Source organism: Ruditapes philippinarum, unplaced genomic scaffold, assembly GCF_026571515.1.
Source record: "Ruditapes philippinarum isolate M1 unplaced genomic scaffold, ASM2657151v2 ctg79_1_1_1_1, whole genome shotgun sequence".
Classification (NCBI taxonomy): Eukaryota; Metazoa; Mollusca; class Bivalvia; order Venerida; family Veneridae; genus Ruditapes; species Ruditapes philippinarum.
The window spans coordinates 131,956-156,962 of NW_026864538.1; the positions used below are offsets into that span (position 1 = coordinate 131,956).

The window sequence follows — 25,007 nt, forward strand, 5'->3', positions numbered from 1 at the left end:
ACTAAACATACTACCATGAATTATAAGAATGCCCCAACAGTTATTTTAAGGTCCTTTGTGCCTCCCTAGGAAATATTTATAGGTCTTTGTGCCTGCCTAGCAGTCCTTTTCGCACCTGAGCAGTCCTTAGCGGTCCTGCAACTCATCGAAAGCATAAATTCTATAACCAAAATTATATTTTTTTTCTTACAATAATACATTTTTGTCTATTAACTTACTACCATATATTATAAGAATGTTCTAGGAGGGATTTGAAGGTCCTTTGTGCCTCCCTAGCAGTTGTTAGTGCACCTGAGCAGTCCTTAGCGGTCCGACAACTCTTCAAAAACATAAATTTTATCACTAAAATGATATTTTTTCTTAAAATAATACATTTTTTGTCACTAAACATACTACCTTGTATTATAAGAATGCCCTAGGAGGTATTTTAAGGTCCTTTGTGCCTCCCTAGCAGTCTTTTGTGTATCTGAGCAGTCCTTAGCGGTCCGACAACTCATAAAATTTTCACCAAAATCATATTTTTTCTTAAAATTATAGTTTTTTTTTCACTAAAAATAATGCCATGTAATATAAGAATGGCCTAGGAGGTATTTTAAGGTCCTTTGTGCCTCTTTAGTAGTCCTTTGTGGCTCCTTAGCAGTCCTTAGCAGTCCTTAGCGGTCCTTAGCAGTCCTTAGCAGTGTTTAGTAGGACCCATATTTTTCATGAGTCAGTTGTTATAAAAACTTTGACAAATTGATTTTTAATGAAGGGGACACTAAATGTGCATTTATTTGATATTTTCCTATTGACGTAAATAAAAAAATACTTAAAGACCTAATGGTTCGTGTTATATCATAAATCTGAATATTTTATTTTAGTATACATTGTAAAGTTGTAAGTTTATGTATGTGATCAGAACATGTGCCTGTTTAAGTATAAATGTTATCTTCAAATTTGAAGTAAAATTGTTATAATTGTTCGTGAGGAATAGTATAGTTTGGGCATTTTTACGTTGAAAATTATCATTTCAAACCCACGAAGAATATAAAATTAAAAGCCAAATGTACTTTCTTTAAATTGTACGAGAGTATAGACTGTTTCTTTTTAAAAGTGCTGTTTGTCATAAACTGTCAGCAAACCTTGCACACTACCACGTTTTATACGTTAACATACAGTTGTTATAACTTTCTTTTTTACTCGCATTCCTGTTTCGACTTTCACATTGCTGATGATATGGCTTTTGTACAAAATTTATCATAGCTATGAGATTAAAAATATTGTCATTCAAATAAAAATAAAGCCTTTAATAAAAATGTAAAGTCATTCAGTTTTACAATTTTGTAATTGAGGTAATAAATAATATGATCTTTAAAGATTCCAAAAAGAAACAGTCACCCATCAAAAGCGCTAATATATTATTATATAGAAAAAAAGAAGTTTGATATCGGTTTTAGAAATTTTATAGATAACATTGATACATGTTACAACTCTCTACAAAAAATTATTTTAACATTGTAATATGACTATTTGTAAATTATAACATACAAAGCACGTTGTATAGTATACTTTATACATTTTGCTGCATTTATCAAGGGCAGATAATTCACAGTTAAGATAGTGCCTTATATTTTTCTGATTTTCTTGAAGCTAACTTCCTTTCAAGTTATTGTGTATTTCATGTATTAATAAAGAGAAGTTTTATATTTTACTTTTTAGCCTTTATCTATTCCAATCTTCCATTTCTGAAAAAATGGAACACAACGTTAAATTCCATAAGCTTTTACATTTTAACCAAGAATAAGATGGAAAATATTAACCAATAGTGCAAATAAGGTTTGTCAGACTTACTCATAAAATATTTTCCATTGAAATGACTTAAACAAATAAAATGTTTCTTATACTATGCAAATCTATTACAGAGTTTTTGTTCTGCTGATACTATAATGCATACGCCCTTCATTTACTAACATACTAAACTGTCATCTTCCATATATCTGCATAACTTAAATATTGATACATATATCTATGAATATTGTCCAGTCTACTTTTTTAAAATATCTTTTTCAGGCAGTAGGTATTATTCTATTGGATCCTACAGATTGCTTAAAGCTAGTGATATGTTTATTTTTTTTAATTTAAACTGTCACCGTATCTGTAACTTGTATTGATTTCAATTCTACTGTTCTATTTGCGAAACAAATGTTTCATCACATGACCCATATAAATGTTACTGGAACTTTTGTAAAACATCTGTACAACGATAATAACATCAACATCGAAAATAAGTCTCTGATGGATCAAAAAGTTCTAATTTTATTCGTAAAACTTCTGTGACAAGGAATTTTGTTACATTCTTCAGGGCACTTATTTCTACATATTTATTCTATTGACATAACATTGTATTGTCGAATAAAATGTTCAGGCTGCGCAAGACAAACCACGTGATCGATACTTGCCTTTTTCTGTTACAAATTCTGTGACAGTATTATGCATACCTTTTACGGCTAGTTGGTCTGTCTATGGGAATCTTGTCGGGAATCATTAATACATGTATATATTGTTTTTAAACGGTTATCTAGCTATTATTCTTTAAACTTGGAAACTTTATTTTGTGTGTTTAGGAAAAAGTAAACCGCAGCTGTCGGCATAATGTTACATATACATTCAAAGGTAACTTTTGAAACATTCATTTGCAAAAAAACACAGACATTATTTATATCAATTTAATGGTTAAAACCGCAAAGTATCCTTGCGCAAATGATATTATACATTTATTTGGTAAAGGTATAGAAACATCTAATTTATTCATTTTGAAATTTTGTAACAATTATACTTCGTCTTACTTATAACTGATAGAAAAAATAAATCTTAATGATTAATTAATCAATTAACGATATTCTTTATGTCAGACAAGCAATTATGTCTGTGGATTTCATTAATGTTCTGTTCGTTCTGTAGATCATATCTCAAAAAACACTCTGTGGATCTCAACCAATGGAGATTCAAAATAAATATGCATAAAATCTTGACAAAGTCAGACAGATATATTTTTTTGCGGTTTAAAGCAAAAAATAAAACGAAGAAGTAATATCAACAGGGCTTTAACTTAAAACGAAAATTAAACAGAATATTTTGACGGATAGTGCACTGTAAAATATGTTTAATGAATACTATTACATTGTGTTACGAATGATTGTTTATGTATGTATGTGTTGTCATGAATCAATATGGAATAGGAACGTGCTAGGTTGTACTTAATGAATGAAAGAAAGAATAAAATGTTCATGAGTACTTCGAGTGCATGTATTATCCTTAGAAAGTTGTATTGGGAAGGCAACATCTGTGACATAAGGAGGAATAAATAAAATTGATTGAAGGTAGGTCAAACTTACTGTTGTACCATTTGTTTTACACATTATTTTTGTCAATATCTTTATACTCGTCATTGCTTGTCATGTCTACTTCGGTTGTAGCAATTTCTACGTAAATTGTGAGATACAGCTCTGTTGCTTTGGTTTTTGTTCACTGTAATATACTCATTTATTTTCTTAATAGAGATGGCTGTCGTAGAGATATCTTTTGTATATCCATACCTTTTACGTGTTAAAACATTAGGTGGGAATATTACTGCCATTCGAATCTATATTAACTTGTCATTTCTAATAGGAACTGGATATAGTAAGGAACTATTTATACATTAATGCATTGTGCAAACAAAGATTACCGTAGTGCAATTGATCATGAAGTGTGTGGAAACAATATGTAAATGTATTTGTATGCATAGGCGGTGCTTATAGAAGTCAGTTTTGGTGAACACTATGTATAGTAACAGCAAAGTAAAGAAAGAAAAAAGCTAGTTGAATGATGGGATTGAATTAAACCTTCAAAGTAAGTTTACGATATCTGTTCTTATTGCATGCTAAGACAAATATCGTCTGTCAAACGTCGTCTGTTTATTTTGTTTGATTTTATTAAATTTTCTTATTGATTAATTAAATAAAAAAGGTAGAATGTGAAGCTGCTTGGTAGCTGACAATACCGTGTGATACCCGGCATCTTGTCTTGTACCAAATTATTTGCAATGACTATTGTGATCGCTATCAGCAAAGTAAAACTTGAAGATCCTTTAGTACCACATAATTGTTGTGTTTGTGGTACTTTTGCTTCTTCCTATAAATTTTTTTCTAGTTGGATGGTTCTTGATTTGTCACCTGAAAAGCGTTTAACAAACGTTATGATACGTATGTTGGCGGCTTTTTAATTTCGTCCTTAGGCAGCTTTTCTGTGATATGCAGACTTCATAACCTCTGATCCACTACTAAATTTCCATTTTGTATGGAAACCATACGCCGCTTTTCGTGGAAAGGCACTTACGTGTCGCATTGAATGTTTTTTTATTAACCGTATTACGATCATATCTGCGGATTTTTGTAAATTCAAAGTTTTGACATTTCATGTAGACATTTTGAATTATACTTGAGTCGGTGCTAGAGGGCGTCGGTGGTAAGTTGCACTTTCCAATACCGGCCATAAACAGACTGAATGAAACCAAAGCTGCATTATTTTAATTTTGTCGTTTTGGACGTTCTTTAGGGATTCTTTCGTTTTATTTCTTCAACATTGGCGTAAGAAATTTTTTAATCTCTATTTTCTCTTATAATATTACAGACACAATTAAACCGAGCCTGTGGTTTTCAACTGTATGTTTAGTTTTGATTTCTCTTTTAAATATTATTTTATATAGATCTTTAAGTTTGTAGAATTATATAACAATACTTGTTAATAGCAGCACAATTTCATTTATTACTCCTTCAATTGAGAAATATTAAAGCAGAACACATTGAATAAGGCTGAATGTCATAGCATTTGCAACTACGTCGTCATTTGAAAGTCAACAAATCTTTGTCAGTCTTTTAGCAGAAGTTAGTTAAGCTACATGTCGTAAAACAACTAGACTTTAAGTCAAAGTTTATAAGTTAAGAAAAAATATAACTTTCACAATATAAAATGCACCAGTCAAACTTCTATATCATCGCCCACCGTTATGCTTACTTGTAAGTTAGTTTCTTATATTCTTTTCAAATATCATTTACATGACCGTAGGCGAAAAGTATGAGAAATTTGATAGATATTTGAAAAGCGTCATATATTAAAAAAGATCTTAGAATCAGTTTTAATTAAATGTGTGCGACCTATGATTATTAAACTGAAGTGTTGTTTAATTAGTAAAATATCGCTGGAAATCCAGTTTATTTAAAGATTTAAGTGTCTCACCTTTCCGCTGTGAATAAGGTGAATGCAAGTAAAGGTCATTGAAAAATGCTTTATTCACAATAACTGAGTGGGTATACTCGTCAAAGCCTTTATGTTTAAATATATTAAAACTAATGTTAACAGATTCATTTAGACTAATGCATTTACCATGGACAATATACAGGTTTACTGATGACGTAGATATTTTAAGATCTTGTTTTTGTATAATGAAATAACTTAATCTGATTACAGAACGTGATGTTTCAGCAGTAGTATTCTGTAGGTTAAAAGTTACGAGTGATAAAATTATTCAATCACTTTTCAATTCATGAAAATATATGTAAATGTGCATACAAACAGCTGTAACGTTCATGGTTCGGATAAAATTAAATGTTGTCGATGAATAGTTATCAAACTGAAAACGTGTTCTTGATATCGTTCGGCATGTATCCATTTAAACTAAATTGATTTATTTTGATTTATTTACGATGCCTAAAATAGGTATATCATGTATAGATAATTAACGATGTTTTTGTCCAGCAGATTTGTATGTATATATTCACGGGTGATTCTAATGCTTGTCAAATCTATATCGAAAGATGGGTGTTTTACTGCAATAAACTCGTCTCGTTGCCATATCGTGGTAGTTGAGAGGTCTTAATCAATATATAGATACATTTAAATAGTCATGGGAATAATGATCGCTATTATCGTCTAGACATCAATTGTCCAATTCTTATGTCAGAGGATGTAAATATGGATATCGTTGAAGGTACAGACAAGTGTACGATGGTACAGTGTAAACAATGACGGAAGAAAAAAAAATCTCAATACCAAGTTACAGTAATCATATTACAGATGCATTTACATCTTTTATTTGAACGTCTTTGACTTATTCAGTTTACAGTTGGCTTTGACATGCATCATAAAAACAGTTGTCAATGGATGAACGAGAATTGGAATACCGTGAGTCATCCGCATATCTTGATTGAAAATACCTGCACGAATTTAAAGTCATTCATCAGCATGAAAACGTACCAAAATACAAAAAAGCATGATTTAGATGGTGAGGTGAAGTCGTTAAAGAAAAAAGTGAAGTAAAATTGATCTTACAAACTCACATTTTGTCATACCCATGAGTGATTTAGGTGAAAAAAATAGACTCGTGTTTGAATAGCGAATGAAATGTCATTAACTTTACAGTAGTTATCTGTAACATCTTTTATCATACTCAGATACCTTCCTGTCATGCTTAAATAACAAGGTTACGTCAATATAGCACGTAGTATCATAGTACATGCATGCTATACGCTTATGTACTTCATAATTATACTAAATGTTATGAAAAGTAATATTTTATTTTTATGTTTCTATGTGGAATTGAAATCTAAGTAAATAAGCAAATAGTTAAAATTTAACTGAGAAGTGATAATTGTAAGTGGGTATCTTTTTTGAAAATTAACATTCTACAAATCTTGGATGATGTGAATGATGGAAGAAGAATCAACCTTCTTCACACAATAAACAACCAGCAAGGATAATAAAATGTTTACCTTCTTTTTGGATCGCGTTTATGATCAGTAACATGTATATAAAAATCGATGAGGTAACTACAAAACTCTTTGAAAGATAAAGTGTTTCAAAAGGTAGGCATTTAGCTCTATTAATTATTTATTTGATGATAAATACATTTTCAGTTTATTACAGTTAACATTGATACATTGCATTTCATCAGTAGATATCATGGATGTTTTACCCGGCCAAATTAGCCTATGTGCCTGGTAAATTTGAACTTTATTCTTTTCTTTATTTCCTAATAGTTAATTGCTTCATCTAGTCATTCAGAATCAAGACATGTTTTCTTAACAATTGCTATATTGTATATATCAACAGTAGAGCGACTTGAACCGTTACAATTTACAATATAGTCAATACCTGGCTAAACTACCAATATCAAAATCCCTTAAAACATATTCATTCAAATTTTCTCCTTCGAAAATGTCATCGTTTATGTTTTAAATGCATCAATATCCGAAAACAAACTTAGATGGATATTTTAACCAGCCTCAAAATTATCCTGAGAGTTAAACAAACATCTTAACTATCTTTAATTATGCAAACGTTGGGCTAATATTTACTCCACATACGTACCTGTTACAAACAGGTAAATTTCGTAATGTGTATGTTACTAAATTAGCTGTAATATCATGCGTGCATGTCACCATACAAGTGTACACTTACAAAACCACAACATTATCTGCCCTCCTTGTTTGTCAAACTTAGTTCAAGAGAAGTTTATTTGTTTTTTATCAAATGTCTATGTATTAAATACTTTGCATAACTTCTCTATACTCGTATCTTTGATGTTGCTTTGGTTTTTTGTTTGCAAGACATTCTTGTGCAGACGTTTTCAAATTTACGTCAACGCCATCGTCTGCTCTTGGGAGACTTGTAAGATTATGTCTGTTTATTTGGATTACTGATTTATCCGTGAAAATTATATTTGACAGTGAAAATTATCAAAATATAATTTCACACTTTTCAATGACGAAACTACTTTTTTAAGATTTTCCCCATGTGATACCTCAATTTTATTTTTGCTGACAATTCTGACAATGTCAGGCTGTGTAAAGAAAATACAAAGCTGAAATTGATAAATAACTTAAATGCCAAAAGTAATAAAAAAAAGAAAACTTACTTCTATTCATTCAAATTCCAATTACCAAATTTCGTCTCTAAATTTTTTGTTTTATTTTTACAGTCTGAAAAATACATTCCTTCCCCATGCAAAACTGCTCTTGATGACATTTGGGCATATTAAAGTATCCTACGAGCAATAACTGCCGTATGCTTTATGAAAAATAGAAAAGCAATGACAGCCATCACTCGAAAAATAAGTAAAACAACCCAGCGTTCTTGAGCAAGCTTCCAAGTTTTCCATATTCCTAGCTCCTTTTTTGAATGTTTTCACATCTGTCAACACTTATTTTTTGTCTGTTACAATCCTCAAATAAGTTTTCTTTCTTTTAAAAAGGTGTATGACTAACAAATCCAAATTATATCCCTCTGAATCTTACACAATTATTTTCCTCCCAATGCCATGAAATACACAACTTTAAAAAATGGCTGCCGCTTACATTTGATAAAGCCAGGTCTAATATAAATTCGCAGTAAGTAACAGAAATATGGATGGATGGTTGGACTTTTTCTCCTACAAGAATTGTTTGTTTTTATTATTAAAACAAGCGATCATTCATATTTTTTTAATAAAATGAATAAATATCACCGTCATTTAACGTTGATTGGCGGACTTATTTTTCAGCTCAGACTTCTTGTTTTTAATGAGAAATTCCGACTAAATGGGGCTCTCAATGGGGGAAAACAGATTTTAATATTAACGTTAAAATTATGGAAATTTCGTTTTTACATGTTGTTAAGCATAAAATAAAAAGAAAATTTGTTTGTTTGTTGTGTAAGATGTAATTTTATTTCATCTCGTGAACTTTAAAAACAGTATTCTCACTCGTGGCTACGCCACTCGTGAGAATACTGTTTTTAAAGCCCACTCGATGAAATAAAATTTCATCTTACACACAAAGAAACAAATATCCTCTATATGTAAAGAGAACGGACATGCTCGTCCTTAGATTAAACTTAGCAACCTTATTAAAAGGTTTTAAATACATGTTAATTAGTTCAAGTGCGATAATTGGAATAAGAATCTTCAATTCGTACATCTCTGATCATAACATGTCTTCTCCAAAGAGCATTATGATGTATTTTGACATAAATAAATACCAAACATTTGTATAAAAATAATTTGTCACTAATTTTGTCATACAATGAAGTAAAATGATATGCTTAGGAACTTTTGTTTAAATGCAAATTATACTCAATGCAGTTCATGATTTATTAACTCTCCTATGAATTACTTTTTTACAATATAATACACTGAAATACTCTCTTGTTCTTACTTTGTTTTATAATTTATTCGGATTTTTCATGCTATTAAAACGTCATGCATCTTTTAAAATATATCTGATACATTTTCCATTCGCATATGACCTGTAATATATAGCATACTACACCAGATGGTATATACCTCAGCTGCCGTTAGGTTCAATATCGTAATTATTATCTTCATATTTTGTACATGGACAATGATTAACGTTCTTGGTTGCATAACAAGTTACAGCCCCGTCATTATGATTTCTGTGCATCCCTACACTTGTTATTGAAGCTGGAATAAAATATGTTTAATAACATAGAACAATAACTTTTACATCTGCTTTGTATGATAACTTGCAACAATATTAATGTGGCGTGCATAGTAAGGTACAAACATTGTAACAGTATAGCACCGACTTAGATTGCTTCGCCTTTGTCATTATTTAATAAGATATTTTCTTTCAACAAGAGTGTATGATATTTCTGTGTTCCTTCTCTCTATTAAGTAAATTGGAAATGTACAATATATGATATTATGGTGTATAAATGAAATAAAGCTGTTTCTATGAGGCAGTTAGATTTTGATTTAATAAACTCAGAACTAAAATTTGCACTTTTCTACAGATTATATAAATGTTATTGGATATGCATCTTTAATGGTATACTCTTATATGATGAAGTCTTCTAATAACAAATGATGTATAATCAAATGCTTGTAGCATAAATATTTTATCTACTTTTTTAACATGGGTCAAAAGTGAACCATATAAATCGTGTAATTATTTTTCTTCTGAAGAAAAAGAACATTGACATAACTTGTACTTTTGCTACACTGAAGCTCTGTTTTTATTTCTATATTCGTCATAATGATTTTATATCATGAGGGTTTTTTTTTAAACGAAAGACAAAAACTGTCATAAATTCATATATGATTCAATAAGTTACCCATCTTGAAACAGTATACTTAACTATAAGTAATGATGCAAAAATCATATTTCTGACTTAACAATTACAAGCGCGTTTATGCATATAGGGTGTGTAACTTACTACTAACATAATCATCTATCTAACTAACATCTCTTGCGTCCGTTGCCAGTTCGTTTTAACTTTTGTATTGATTGCATACAAATCGATGCAACATTTTCACCAACATTTATACTATCAAAGAAATTCAGACTTAACAAATGCATGTTCATAAATAAACGAGCAAATGCAATAGACCGGACAAAGAATACATAACGGTGTATACGTCCTAACAAGACTGTCTCATTAAAAAATGCATCCTGTAATAAAAGCGTCTAAATGTGCAATGAAAGGCTGCTACTTTGCATAAGAAATTATCAAATGAAGTAACAAGCTGTCGCATTTATATCCTTTTAGTTTTTGTCTTATTGCAATCTTGAGAACAGACATTAATTGTATTAATATAACGAACTAAAATTCTATTAGTATTAAAATACGATAGCATTTTTACCGAACAATCAGATAAAGTTTGTTTGAAAGTAACATAAAATCATTTTCCTTCACTAGAATTGGTATACTAGTATGTCTGATAAGTTACTAAAGTTTAGTTATTTTGTTTAATACTTATCAAATATACTGGTATTATGGTGATACATTTCAAACAGCACATTAGTCTGCAAAGGTAGGATTTTGTGATAAGAAATTTCATATTTCTGAACAATAATTTAAAATCCGTCTTTCACATTTCTCATGCCCAAGGTAGCGTGGAAGATCTGAGACAAACTTTAATCGTTCAAATAGGCATAAAGTATGCATACAAATGTAAAATCATTCAATTAACTATTCTATAATTGCTGATATATAAAAAATATGATATTTTGATAGTCTAAAAAGAGAAAAGTCAGACCAAAAGAGATAATATATCATTATATAGAAAAATAAAATATTTGATACTGCTTCTATAGATAGCATTGATAAATGTTACAATTGTCAAGGAAGAAATTATTTGAACACTTTATAGGAGTTCTTTTGAATTATAGCAATAACTGTATTTCATTTTAAATATTAATCCAATACCTTTTGTTACACGAAGTTTCGTGTTCACCTATAGCAATTATCACGCCGTGAATATTATCATCACATATTGAATACGTTGTTATGGGTGTGATCAAGTAGAATGATTGAAATTATAATTGTAGCAATTGATTGATAACTTGCATTGATATCAAACATATTTTTTTTCAAATTAGTTGAAATTAATTGAAAATCTATAAATATCATAAGGCCTTTATATATATATATGCAATTATTTATATACTGTTGTATTATCTTACAGTAGTATTAAATTATGTTAATTCGTCAAAGTGAATTCTTCAAATCAGCATATCAAAATGTATCTAACTTATCTTTAACCTTATCGTGCAGCTGTACTAAACAAATTTATATGTTAAGTAATAGTTGTTTTAAATTTTAAAACAAAAACAGACAATGAAACGTGTTGACATTTAGCACAATGAGTGTCGTGTTTCATTTACCCTTTTAGTGATGGTACTTGCACCATCAATGTAGTTTGACCGTGTTGAGTATTTTGATATTGACCCCTCCTTACATTAGCAGTGGACTGTACCTTATCTAGATCAGTGCATTGCCATTCTATAATGAACCGAAAATTATGTCTCACTTATACTTGAAATAAATGCACGTGTATAACGCAAGTTTTGTTATGTATGTCAGATGGCTACATAAAATATATCTATTTGAGAACCCTAGACTTTGTGAAATTAAGGTCAACGTTAAAAAATGACGTCAACGTATCTGCATAGCTTTTTTTCTTTTCCAAATTGGTATACATTCGAGTTTGTAGAGTGTTCTGCATAATGCATTTTAGTGGACATAACAGTAATGATATGATTGATATAGCACATGATGAAGATTTTGCTGCCATCAATCAACAGTTATGTCTTTACTACCTCATTATTAAACTGTTTGTTTTCATTGGCACTTCATTTCATTTCCACTTCATGACATTTACCACAGTAAACAGCCTGAAACATAAGAATGATGTTATATATATTCGACATGAAGTTGTAAAAGACATATTATTTCAATTTAATTTCCATGACGTGGAAATGGAATTATATATATATTCAGCTTTGTTGATTTATGAATTATCTATAGGTAGCCATGCATTTGATCATGATATAACAACGGTTCTATTAGTAATTCTAGACCACCACTCACATTAGTTGTTTCAACCTGTATTGATTTTATTCGTAAAGCATTTACAGTATATGACCTACATATATTTTATTAGAAATACTGAAATGCATGACACTGCAATTGCCATTCCAATTATCATACTATTTCATTGAAGAACAACAAAATATATTTTACAAAATTGAGATATATTTCCGTCACATAAAACTCACAATATTGGATTAACAATCGCATGTGTTGAAAAGTTTCTACATTAACGTTGCATTGTGTTTTAGAATAAAATGTTCATGTTGCATAACGTGAAACATGTGATCGATGATTTAAATGCTGTCGATGTAGAAATGCTTTATGTCCCTATCTCTGTAATACTGACAACCTGGCTGGAAGATTTGATGTAATCACCGGGAGAAATATCACCTTGCTATTATAAGTAAAATATTTCACATCATGGTTCTTCTTGTTTGTGGTAATAGTGCAAATTAAACGCAGGTGTCAGCATAATTTCCTGATTTGCATTTCTTAAATATTCACGGATGATTTTTTTTATAAAATGTTAAATCTGCAAAATGCAGACATTATTCATATAAATTTAATGGTAAAAACAGCAGTGTCTATGCATGACACTGTACATATATTACGTGATAAAAGTTTAATGTATTTAATTGCAAGAACATCCACTTTATTCATTTTATAATTTTAAGATAACGATTAAGGTATGTCTAATTTTACGTTAAAGGTAAACGATGCTTTACAACAACTGACTTCTTACTGTTTGAACAATTAAATCTTAACGAGTAATCGATCAATTAACGATATTCTTTAAGTCTGACAAGCAATTATATCCGTGGATTTCATTAACGTTCTGTTCATTCTGTAGATCATATCTCAAAAAACACTCTGTGGATCTCAACCAATAGAGATTTAAAATAAATTTGCACAAAATCTAGAGAACGCTAGACAAACAAAACTAACGTTATAATATTTTTGCGGTTAAAAGCAAAAACTAAGCGAATGAGTGTTATCAGGGCCTTAACCTAAAAAGAGAAAATTGAACAGAATATTTTTACACTTAGCGGATATGAAGTGTTTTAATGAATAGTATTACATTGCGTTACGAATGCGTGTTTATGTATGAGTTGTCATGAATCAATATGGAATAAGAACACGTTAGCTTGTACTTGATGAATGAATTGGAGATTAATTTTGATAAGAATAAAATGTGTGAGAGTACTTCGAGTTGTATAATCCTCAGGAAGTGGGTTTGGAGACGGTAACATCTGTGATATTATGAGAAATAAACAAGATCAGGGTAGGTCAAACTTACTATTTACAATTGACTTTATACATGCACATAATTTAGTCACTGTGCAGTATGCACAGTGTAATGGTTTCATTGACTTTCGTTTTAGACAAGCTTGATGCTTCTATTTTTATCTTATATTTATTCAGTACATTCATTGTCTACTATACTGTATAATACTATATGTGATATTAGGAGAAATAAACACGATCAGGGTAGGTCATACTTACTGTTTTACCATTGACTGTATTATACATGCACATAATTTAGTCACTGTGCAGTATACACAGTGTAATGGTTTCATTGACTTTCGTTTTAGAATTGTAGGCGAAACAAGCTTGATGCTTCTATTTTTATCTTATATTTATTCTGTACATTCATTGTGTACGGTACTGTATTATATACGGAAAAGAAATTACCTTATAAGGTTATGGAGATAGTCTGTAACTTTACTGAAACAGTATTGCGAATGTTAAACAAACATACAAATCGATGTTTATATATGGGCATGTCTTAAAGATATTTCCATGAAGCTCATTCACTTTGGTGATTGTAGTTGTTTTATTTAGTCTATAAAACGGCTGCAGACGACTTTCTCATTACCGTTTATGATATATTCGTCAAAGTAACGGAAATGTTTTAATTTTTACAACTGCTATATTCAGAATAAATGAATTGAAGCCTGTTAATTAATAAAACCATTATTTTAAGCGTACTACAAATGCCTATATGTTATGAACATGATTCAGTTAATGCTACCATTTACAATGAAATGACAGTGAAAAAACGAAGTTTGATATATTGTATATTCTTTAAGAGACAAAAAATGTTTTAAAAACACACTGTGAATAATTTGGCATGCCATTGCGTTTACAAATACATCGTCATGTTTAAGTCAAACAGCCCTTATCAATCACTTTTTTGCAACGAAAAGAGCAGTTTTATTTAAGCTACCTGTTGCAAAAACTACTTTATCAAATACGTAATTGTAATAAGCAAATAAGATATGCGCTGGTTCGTATTTATAAGTAAAAAAAATCTGCATTCTCGCCCACCAATGTTGATAAAGCTTAAACAAATATGGCATTTCTTAAATTCTTTACTTTATATAGAAATGCATTTTTTAGCTTGTGGGCGAAATGTAGGGCACAGTTGATGCTTTATATCTTTTTATTATAATATTCTTGGAATTACACGTAGGTAATGCATTGAAAAAAAAACGTTTGACTGTTCAAAGTGTTCTTTGATTGTCAAAAATATTGCCGTGAACACAAATTCACTTGACTTTTAAGGTTGAAAAGGTAAAAGTGTCACACCTGTTGACTCACTCTAAGGTGAACGGAAACTAAGGTCACAGCTTTATCTCTTTCACAGTAAGGGGATGCTAATACTCTTGTTGACTTTTATATTTACATAGAGGAGAAACAAATGATTCCAAATGATGTTAACGTAATTAATGAACATGCGAGTAATACTGTTATCTGTACATAGCAGGGTGCTGGTGTCATATGAAGCTTTTTTAATATAACTATATAATGAACCCTAGAGTTTTGAGTTCAGGAAGTGATGGTATAGCTATTTTTATCAATCATTCTATAGATATGTTACAAATCTGTTAGAGTTTTTAAAAGAAATCAAACTTTTCCATTATAGCTCTGTGGTGAGCCTTATGTTTTTTCGTGGTAGTAAACAGTTTTTAATCAATATATAGATGTATTTAAATGTTAACGAGAATCACGACTCCAATTATCGTCTGACATCAATTGTCCTACTTTGTTTAAGGAGCTATATATGGTCATCGTTCAAGACATAGGCAATTAAATGTTGCTTGATGAAAACTGTACAATCTCAGAAACCGTTTCAACATTTTATATCAGTTTATATAATGTATGACTATAACCTACCAGGTTCGCCGACTTGATTTATTTAGTTAGGAAATGAGATGATTAAACTTAGAGATACACCATAAACCACTTTGATGCTTAATGAATGAGCAAGGAAAACAATTAATCATACACGTATTTAAACTTAAAATTCTTGTTCGAACAACATTTTGATTTTAAAAAATTAAGTTATTCATTGTCACATAATTGACTTAGTTCAATGCAAAAAATAGATATACTTTAGGATTTGTGATAAAATCTGTAAAGTAAAAAGAAACTGAAAAATATTAATCCTCCAAACTCGCATTTTGTCATACCCTTGAGTGATTAAAAGGGGAAAAAGATAAAATCATACTTGCGTATCATAAAATAGTGAATGAAAATGCTATTAACATCCCCGTTACGGTTGTGCTCGATGACATTTAATATAGTATCCTAAAGTGTTTAAATACTTGCCTAAATAACTTAATGTTACATCAATAAAACACGTAACCTATAGTACAGGAATAAAAATACTATAATGATGTTCACTGGTTAGAAGTTAAATTATATTGTTACTAAATGTGACTGAAATATGAATATGGAATATTTGAAAAACGGGATTTACGTTACAGAATGTGACAAATATATTTTTGATGAATGACTGTTCCACGAGTTTACTTTTATACTATAAATATACTACATATCGTGCATGAATCATTAAACGTTTGTTTACGGACACTTATACAGATGCGACGAAATACAGGTGTTTAACACGTAAAGACAAACTATTTCAAAGGTATAAAACTTGTTATACACTTTACTATCTAGTTCTGTAGTAATACATTTATTTCAATTTATTTTAAAACGTTTACAGTTAGTGCATTTTATTTCCGTTGCTTGCATGTTGTTGATTATTTATTTACTAAGAAAACGATTTAGTTCATATTTTAGTATTGATTGCTGATTCAAAGATACCATTATAAAAACCACTTGTCCTTTTGTGCTAGTAATTAAAAACATTTCTGTCTTATTTTACGAAAATACATAAAAAGAGGCGGAAAAAAGTGTCCGCAACTATCAAAATCGTTTCGCGAATGCACTGTACCTTTAACAAACCCATTGATCGTCCGCTAATGATTAAAACATAATGCAATGTTTGAAAAAAAGGCAAAAAAATGAAAATTACACAATGTTATGTGAGTTTATACAAGTGTATAAACTTTAAACTCATGTTGCAATTCATAAGGTAAAAAAGTATGTCTTTTTTGTCAAATTATGATACTGAGAAGTTTATTTCTATGTTTTTGTATCCACAGTCTGCTTTCTCACATGTATACACATACCTTACATAATTGTTCATATTTGATGTATTCATTGTTATGGTCACATGAGATGTATTTGTTTGTTGTCATTAAACATATCTTTTATTTTATGTCCGTGTGCTCGGCGACAGTAGTTATAGACAAGATACCAAATATTGTCCTTGAATTTTAATCTAATCTCATTAGGATATTTTTTAATAAAGAAGATATAACAACAGTCGTTTATACAAAGCTAAAAAATCACAAATAGCTTACGTGTATTTACGACATTTTGATTAATATATTTAAATCAGACTGTATTAACCGACTCTTTCGTTGATTAATGTAGCAAATTGTTTTACAATAAGTAGTAAAAATAATTATGGAATAAAAAGCAATGAAAACAAAATAACACGAAAATTGCAGACTCGGTTTAGTTTCGTCCGTTCAAGATGGAAAAGTGCAACGTCCCTCACACCCCCTAGCACTTCACTACATGATCCCGAAAAAACCTGATAACATTAATGAACAAAGTGTGTCGGACAGTGTGTCATAAAGTTGTACTACCAAAGTATCATGTATTGCAGGAATAAAATGTTAACTCATGTGCCATGTATTGTCAGCATACACTCACGAAGAGCATGCAATTATGTTTTGTTTCGATTCTGTAATGCATTCTTCTTATAGATTTGATATATTTGACATCTGCTTATGTCCTGTAATTCTAATACATATCATAGAACACCAGGTGGTTTTAACCTCAGCTGCCGTTAGTTCAATATCTAAATTATTATCCTCATATCTTGTACATAGACGATAATTATCGATGATTGCATGACAAGTTGCAGCCCCGTCATTATCATCTCTGCACATCTCTACACTTGTTATAAAAGCTGGAACTGAATTTTCAATATCTTAGAATACATGGATATCAACTTTCGCAGCTGTTCTATAGGCTACCTTGCAACAATAATGGTACGTCATGCAATATAAGGTTCTGTCATTCCAACAGTAAAAACATTACCTTCAAAGATAGCTTCGTCATTGTTAGTTGTAGTTTTCAATTCACGATTCTGCATTGTTTATTTCCTATCATAAATTTATAATTTTTACTTTAAATAATGAATGCGCATTCTTGCAAATGGTAAATGTAGAACTATCTGTATATATCAACCAAACACCACTTTATTCAATTATTTGAGTTGGAATGGAAAACATTGTATGATATATAAAATAAAATCATCATTAATTAAGATTTACAAACCATACAGCATACCTTTTTATTCTATTTGCTTTCTTTTAAGTATATCATTATAAACAAATTAGTGCGTAATCATGCCTTTGCAATTTAAACAGGCATTTTATAGTATTTAACAAATACTAATTTATCAGAATCTACACATCATTTTAATAAGGCTGTAAATTTAGCTAGTATGTATTGTTTCTTTTTAAACATTTTACGTAAATTCAATGTCTAACAATCATGAATGTTGGTATCGTTTTCTTTACAAATGTAAGAAATTTGTTGTGTTTTATCTCAACCATAACTATAAATATTTTATTGGCATCATTGCATCAAACAATTCAGCTCTTTATCTTTGCCATCATTTAAGTTTAGTGCGGAGGAAGGTACTCTAGTACTGGTGTAACTCTCCAGGAACGATGGTTAGGAAACTACCCGCCTATATGACTGAAATACTGTTGGGAAAAGGCGTAAAATGAAACAAACAAACAAAACAAAACTGTAACTGTTTTTCTGATCAATATAAAGGCTAAAGTTAGGCATATGCAATAACTAGAAATAAGCAATAATTATGAATATGCAATAACTATGAACGATTTTTCTTCCTCTATGTCGTCGTTTATAACCTTTACATCCAGTTCTCAGGAATTACATGCTCTATCAATAATTGATGACCCAAAAGCGTTTCTTCCTAGAATTACTGGAACTGGTTGGCAATTAGCTCTGTTGAATAGCTCCAAGGTGCAAACATCTAACACATACTAAATGAATATTTCATGTCCATGTCTTTGACACCAGCCGTTTGGGTAACAACGTTAATTGTCTACAAGAAAATCTTGGAAATATCTCGTAAAAATGGTCATACTATCGACCACTTCATAACATTACATTTATTCTATTTTTCTCAAGGTATACCGACACATCAAAATAAGGCTGCTATATTCATTATCATACCCCTACCAAATAATAAAGAATTGATATTGACCTTTTTGTACTCTATAAAATTCAAAAATATGTTGTTTTCATTCATTGGATACTAGTGCAACTTCAATCAATTGTAAGTTACACGGTAATCGATACACAGATCTGCGTTATTCAATAAATTGAATGTCTTTGTAGGTTTTGTTATACAATACATGTTTTCTTTTGTCAACTCATTTGTTGCATTAGACTTTGTTATTGCAATAAGTCATGACATAAAAGGTAAACATTCTGAAAGAGAGTGAGTATTCGTCAGACTTGTGTAGAAATGTAAAACTAAAATCGCACTGGCAGTGATCAGTAGAGGGTTAAGTATAAACATATCTGTTTCTCTAGGAAATAAGGGCCCATCAATCTTGAGGCCAAGATAGTGATATTTGTATTGTCACTTATTTTGACGTTTTCCTGTCCTTAGTTAATATCCGTATCAGTTTTAGACATTTATAAATAGTTTGACCGTTTCTAAAAGAGCTTGGGTTGTTGGGAACTTAGTCATTTTGCACAGGTGTTTTCCATCTTGTGACCTCAGTATAATAATTGGTATACTATAAAACTTACTTCATATGTAATCTTCCTCATTTTCTGTTTGTGGGCAAATATATGTATATGGAAATAGTATGATAAATGTTTTTCTTCTTGACATTTTATCAAATAATACATGAAAAATCTTGCCTTTTAAAAAAACAACTTTATCACAAAATACCACAAAACATAACATTCAATAGACCATTTAACTCCGTACAGATGAACTAGCGTCTGATAAAAGAAAAACATGGTGTACATCATTATTTTTCATAAATTGTTCTGGTATTTAGTCAACCTACATATATTAATATGACACGGGAACACTCAGCTCTCTGTCTTTAACCAATGAAGAATGTTGTGAAAAGTCGTGGGATCAGATGTTCCGTGTTTTGTCTAGAGGAGATAAAGATCTGTTTTAGACCATTAATGTGTTAGTATCATTGTCATCATACAATAATGATATGTTTGTTAAAATGTGACATAAGACCTAAACTAGTATCGTGTGTCCATTTAAAGCGTTTAAAACTCGAGCAGACGAAACTTTTCTAACATTAGTTAATCGGTATTTTGCGATAACAATTAGATGTTAGTGATAATATGCTGATAAAATGTTGTAATACTTAAACATCATTTCAATATTTGTGTAAAGATGGTGTTGATATTTTCTTAAATATGTCATTTATGGATGTTGATACTTTCTTGGTAAGTCATTGACTGTTTCTTTACCATTTTGTATAATGATGTAAGATCAAGACTTAGTAAACTTACGTTTAATTAAGGACAGTTTGTTGTATGCGTTGGAGATTCAAAGGCCTTTAAAAGGCTAGAGATGTGCTAATCAGTTTATTCTTCCGGGATTTTGAACCTTAATTTCCAACTTCATCCTCACTGCAGGACACTATACCTGTAGCTGACTTATGACAAATAGCGAATCTTGATAACAGAAGTCTGTAGACACCCCGCTTGTTAAAGTTACTATTTTTCCTGTGATACGTGAGGGGACAAGTCAAACTGCCGTAATTTCATACAGTCTTGAATTCATAAGACTATGGTCAGCCATTTCTTGAGTTTTTTAATCGGGTAGAAACGGCGTTTATTGATCTGACCCTGAAGTCTGTTGATTACAACAATTTCTTCAATCATACAAATGCAATAGAAGATATTTTTGAAAAGCAGCCGACAAATGGAAAACGCCCTTCAATATACAAATTGGTTTGAAAATAGAAGAGAGTGGATAATGATTTCTTTTATTGCACGTATTACACTTGAACGGTCCGTGAAATATTTTCTTTTAAATGTTTTCGTGTATATTCCTCTTTATGCTTTTTTATCGTGAAATATGTTCAGTGTCCTTTAGATTAGGTATTCTTGGTGTATATTATCATATCTTGAAGACGATAAAGTTAGTTTTAAGTGCCCTTATCTGTCGTATGATTTGCTGAAACAGTTAGATATATCCTAAAATTACATGTTTAATAGTGATCTTACTTTAATATTATGCTGATTTATTCAAACCTGTGACTTGTTTTGTAAGTTTTTATTGTTTTCTTTTATCAATTTACGATGTTTTACCTGTCAACAATGTTTGCATGTCATGATTAATAATTTCGACATTGATACTTTCGAAATATTTCCGATGGTAATAAAGTTACACGAACAATGGCAATTTTTATTGACCTAAAATGTCAGAAAAACTTGTAATTACATGTTCTTGTTCTTTAAAAATATCTTCACTTCGGTTTAAGTATAATTTTCTTTTTTTATATTACAATATGTAGTTGCTTTTATTTTTTCATATTCGTTTTCGTTAAACTTAACAAACCAAATAGTTCACCCAAGAAGAGTACTGCCGTAAATCAGACTTGTTTTAATTATACCCCGAATGTTAAAAACTATAGATAAACATTATTCTTAAATGTTAAAATAGATGTCAAATGCTTCTTGTTTTGGAATATATATGTTTAAGGAGGACTGCACTTGGGTTTCGTTTTCTTTCGATATCTTTTAAGATGTTTTTATACAAACATTTTCATACATCGTTATATTTCATTATGTTGCGTGTTGAAACTTAAAAAAAAAACCCAAACAATACCACACTTTTCTTCTTTAATTATTATCTGTAGTAAGCATAAATCTTTTTACATTATGGCACAAGTTAAGAAATATACTATAGATTATAACTATTGATTACAAATATGAGCCGCGTCACGACAAAACCAACATAATGGGTTTGCGACCAGCATGGTCAGTTTCATATCAGTTTCTCCAATTGTAATAGAGTTGGTAAGCGAACAGCATGGGTCCTGATCAGACTGCGCGGACGCGCAGGCTGGTCTGGATCCATGCTGGTCGCAAACCCATTATGTTGGTTTTGTCATGACACGGCTCATATATTAAATCGCATCTAAACATGTATCTCAAATATTTAATTAAAGTCAGTTGCATGTTTAATATCATTTTGATGACATAATATTAAAATATTTTGACATGAGATAAGCGTTTTATAAATAAACGTTCGACCTGTCTAATCGATTTAACATATAATAACTTTAAGATGATTTATTATCTACCACTACGGTGTGTATTACCTTTCCAGCGGTCATTACGGCTGTCATTCTGTCAACTAATAATCTGTCAATCATTAACATTTAGTCAATAAGATATAAAATATTTATAATCTATAATAACATTAATAAGAAAAGGTTAAGTCGATCCATTTAGTACGGTGTTATAATCATTCGAGCAGTAACATGTTTTTGTTTATCTTTTAAAAAGAACTTCAAATCAATGGTGCCGGGAAAAAGTGCGTTTGAGCAAATGATCGATAAAAATGGTTATAGTAACGCGCTTATAGTGTTGTACTTTTAGAAAGTTTTAATTAATGGTTGGATTTTACGGCCTAAAGTTGTGATCGTGAGTCGTCGAATCGTCCCCGTGGTGTCAGACTTGAAGTCTGACTCCCTAATTTAGAATGTACACGTGCAGGAAGTAAAGATGAGACATTTAAACTTGACAACAACGTGTTTATTTTGTTTTGATTGTATTTGACAGGTATTTTATTATTAAAATTGTCCGTCCGACTATTTCAATACAATAACGCTAGACAACTTTAATTGATTTACTGACGGTAAAATGTCCTTTTGTTATACATTGTTCAAAAAACTTATTCATCCTATTAATCGCTTTCCTTAAAAAAAAATGAATACTTTTAAATGTATCAATAAACGCAAAATAGTTTATTATATAGTTTTGAAGAAAAAATTACTTCACATTAAAATTTTAAATGAAACTTATCGATTGTGAAATTTGAACCCTACATTTTTCTACCAAGCTCGCCGCAAATCTACCCGTCAGTTTGATGTTCAATAACATTGCACCGGCAGAAATAAGATACCAGGGTCGACAAGGGTATAAAAAAAGATTATTATTTGAACATCGGAATGTTACACTGTTTACAGCTTTTAGGGGCACTCGACCGAAGGTGTTCGCTATTTTTGTATTGTATTAAGCTTTACGTTTAAGGCGATGCGGTGTAAATATTTTTATATGACACTTTTTATATCGTGCTGGAGTGACTAATACCGCGTTATTACTGTATGTGCACACTATTATGGTGTTTTGAAGTGCGTCTATTGCGTGGATTTATTTGTGAAAGACAGATCTTAATCTTTTTTGATGAGACTTAAAAGTGCATGGATTTACTATGTATATTTGACATTGATCGAAATACATATAAATGACGATTAAAACGCTATGTAAATAAAGATGTTAACACCTAAGGCGCATTCCTACACAAGTCGGCTGAAATATGATTAATAATTAATCTTCCGCGTCCGTTAATATTTAGATCAATATATAAAAAATGCGTACCAGTGTGAAGTACCTGGGACACTGTCACGTGTTCAAATCTAATGTACCTGCTACATACCTTTAATAATATATACTTTTAAGTCTCCACGGTAAATTAAAGACATACCGACCATTGATTTTTTGATACCGGCCTTTTAAAATGTTTAAATTGGATTTTACCTTAAACACGCTTAACAATAACTGACAGTGTCCTGACACGGGAATGTAGTTATATGTATTTAATGTATATAAATTAGTCGGCGATGTTTTATAAATTGACTTCTGTTTGTATTTGATATTTCACATATTTGTGAGGTGACATTTTACATGCTCGTGTTAAATAGCAGCGGTGGTACGCAGGTCGGGAGACGTGTATCTGTGTAACACTTTTACACTGGTGAGGAATTAACTCACGTTTTAATTAAAGGGCAATCTTTGGAATATTGTTGGCTTAAGTGCGCCGATATTTGCTTGAAACTAATCCTCACCAACACTTCGGATAATAACTGTCACATGGGTTCTAGGATTGAAAGTGGGGAAAAAGTTGTCGTACTGTGAATAAAATCAAAGTAACTTACGGAGGATTTTGTTTCTGATTTCGTGTACACAATGGGTAAGACATTTTCAATTTATGATGGCAACTTTTGATATGTGTTTTACAATGCTTTACTTGTTATTAAAATACTTTTGCAATTTCTTCTAGGTTGACCCATATTTTAGGCTACATCGATTAGACTATATTGTGAGCGTTAGTTTAACATTATGTCGGACATCTTATTAAATATTACCGATAAAAGTCGTACAACATTAATTAAGATACATTTCTGCTATTTCTGCTGTACCATTTTTGAAAATAATTTTACTCTTGAGATGAAAAAACAACAACTTTTTTTTAACTTAAATAATTTATTCACATGTACTTTTTTTAATCTATCCAAATTGCATACTTCTGTATTTACGTTTTATTATAAATTAATTAATATTTACTGCTGATACTAAATAAGTTTAAAGTTGTTTTTTTTTCAACGGAAACCAAAAATTAATTTAAGATAATTGAAGTAAATGTATAATATAATAAATACGACCGAACACTTTATTCATACATGACATTATCATATATACATATGATTGTGCTTTTCAGTGTCTCAAGAAGTAGAAATAACATGTTAATAAATAGAAAATATCGTTGTTTTTTCACGTTTTTGTTTGACCCAAAGTCACAGAGCTATATTTCAGTAGTAAAGTCCCTGCCAAAGTTAACTTTCGGTCATCACTATCTAACCCTGTTTATTAAAACATTTATCATCTCTGTTATAGTTCAAGTTTAATCAGGAAAAAAATACTACCAGTCCCTCGGTTTTGTAAGACTTTGTTGCGTGACCTTTCAGGTGAAATAGCACGAAAAGAAACGAAATGACATCCATTGTGAAATTGGTTATCTGAAAAAGGCCGACGTCAAATTTCAATACTCTGGAACGACAAAGAAAAATCCATCGAGCTTTGAGCGCTGACTCAGGATTTTAGTTATAAATATTAAATTGTCCGTAAATCTAGATGGGATAATAGTGTTTATCGGGGTA

The 25,007-nt window shown here is 30.5% G+C and overlaps 1 protein-coding gene across 10 annotated transcripts in view; it reads left to right on the plus strand.

Moving 5' to 3' along the window:
- The window catches only part of LOC132726003 (formin-J-like), a 70,977-nt gene that overhangs the window by 25,626 nt on the left and 20,344 nt on the right, over positions 1 to 25,007 (plus strand). The window contains exon 1 of one of the 10 annotated variants that reach the window (XM_060711239.1): positions 3,116 to 3,359. The exons of 3 other annotated variants lie outside the window; for them this stretch is intronic. Coding sequence is in view for 1 of the 7 variants with exons in the window: in XM_060711235.1 (XP_060567218.1) it covers positions 20,251 to 20,280 (30 nt within the window). In the remaining 6 variants the exon portion in view is untranslated. Of the gene's footprint in view, positions 1 to 3,115; positions 3,360 to 13,369; positions 13,673 to 13,831; positions 13,879 to 16,300; positions 16,325 to 20,123; positions 20,281 to 21,030; positions 21,108 to 23,030; positions 24,041 to 25,007 lie in introns of those variants that run through there. 6 more of the 10 variants (XM_060711238.1, XM_060711243.1, XM_060711241.1 and 3 more) reach the window with 6 other exon arrangements.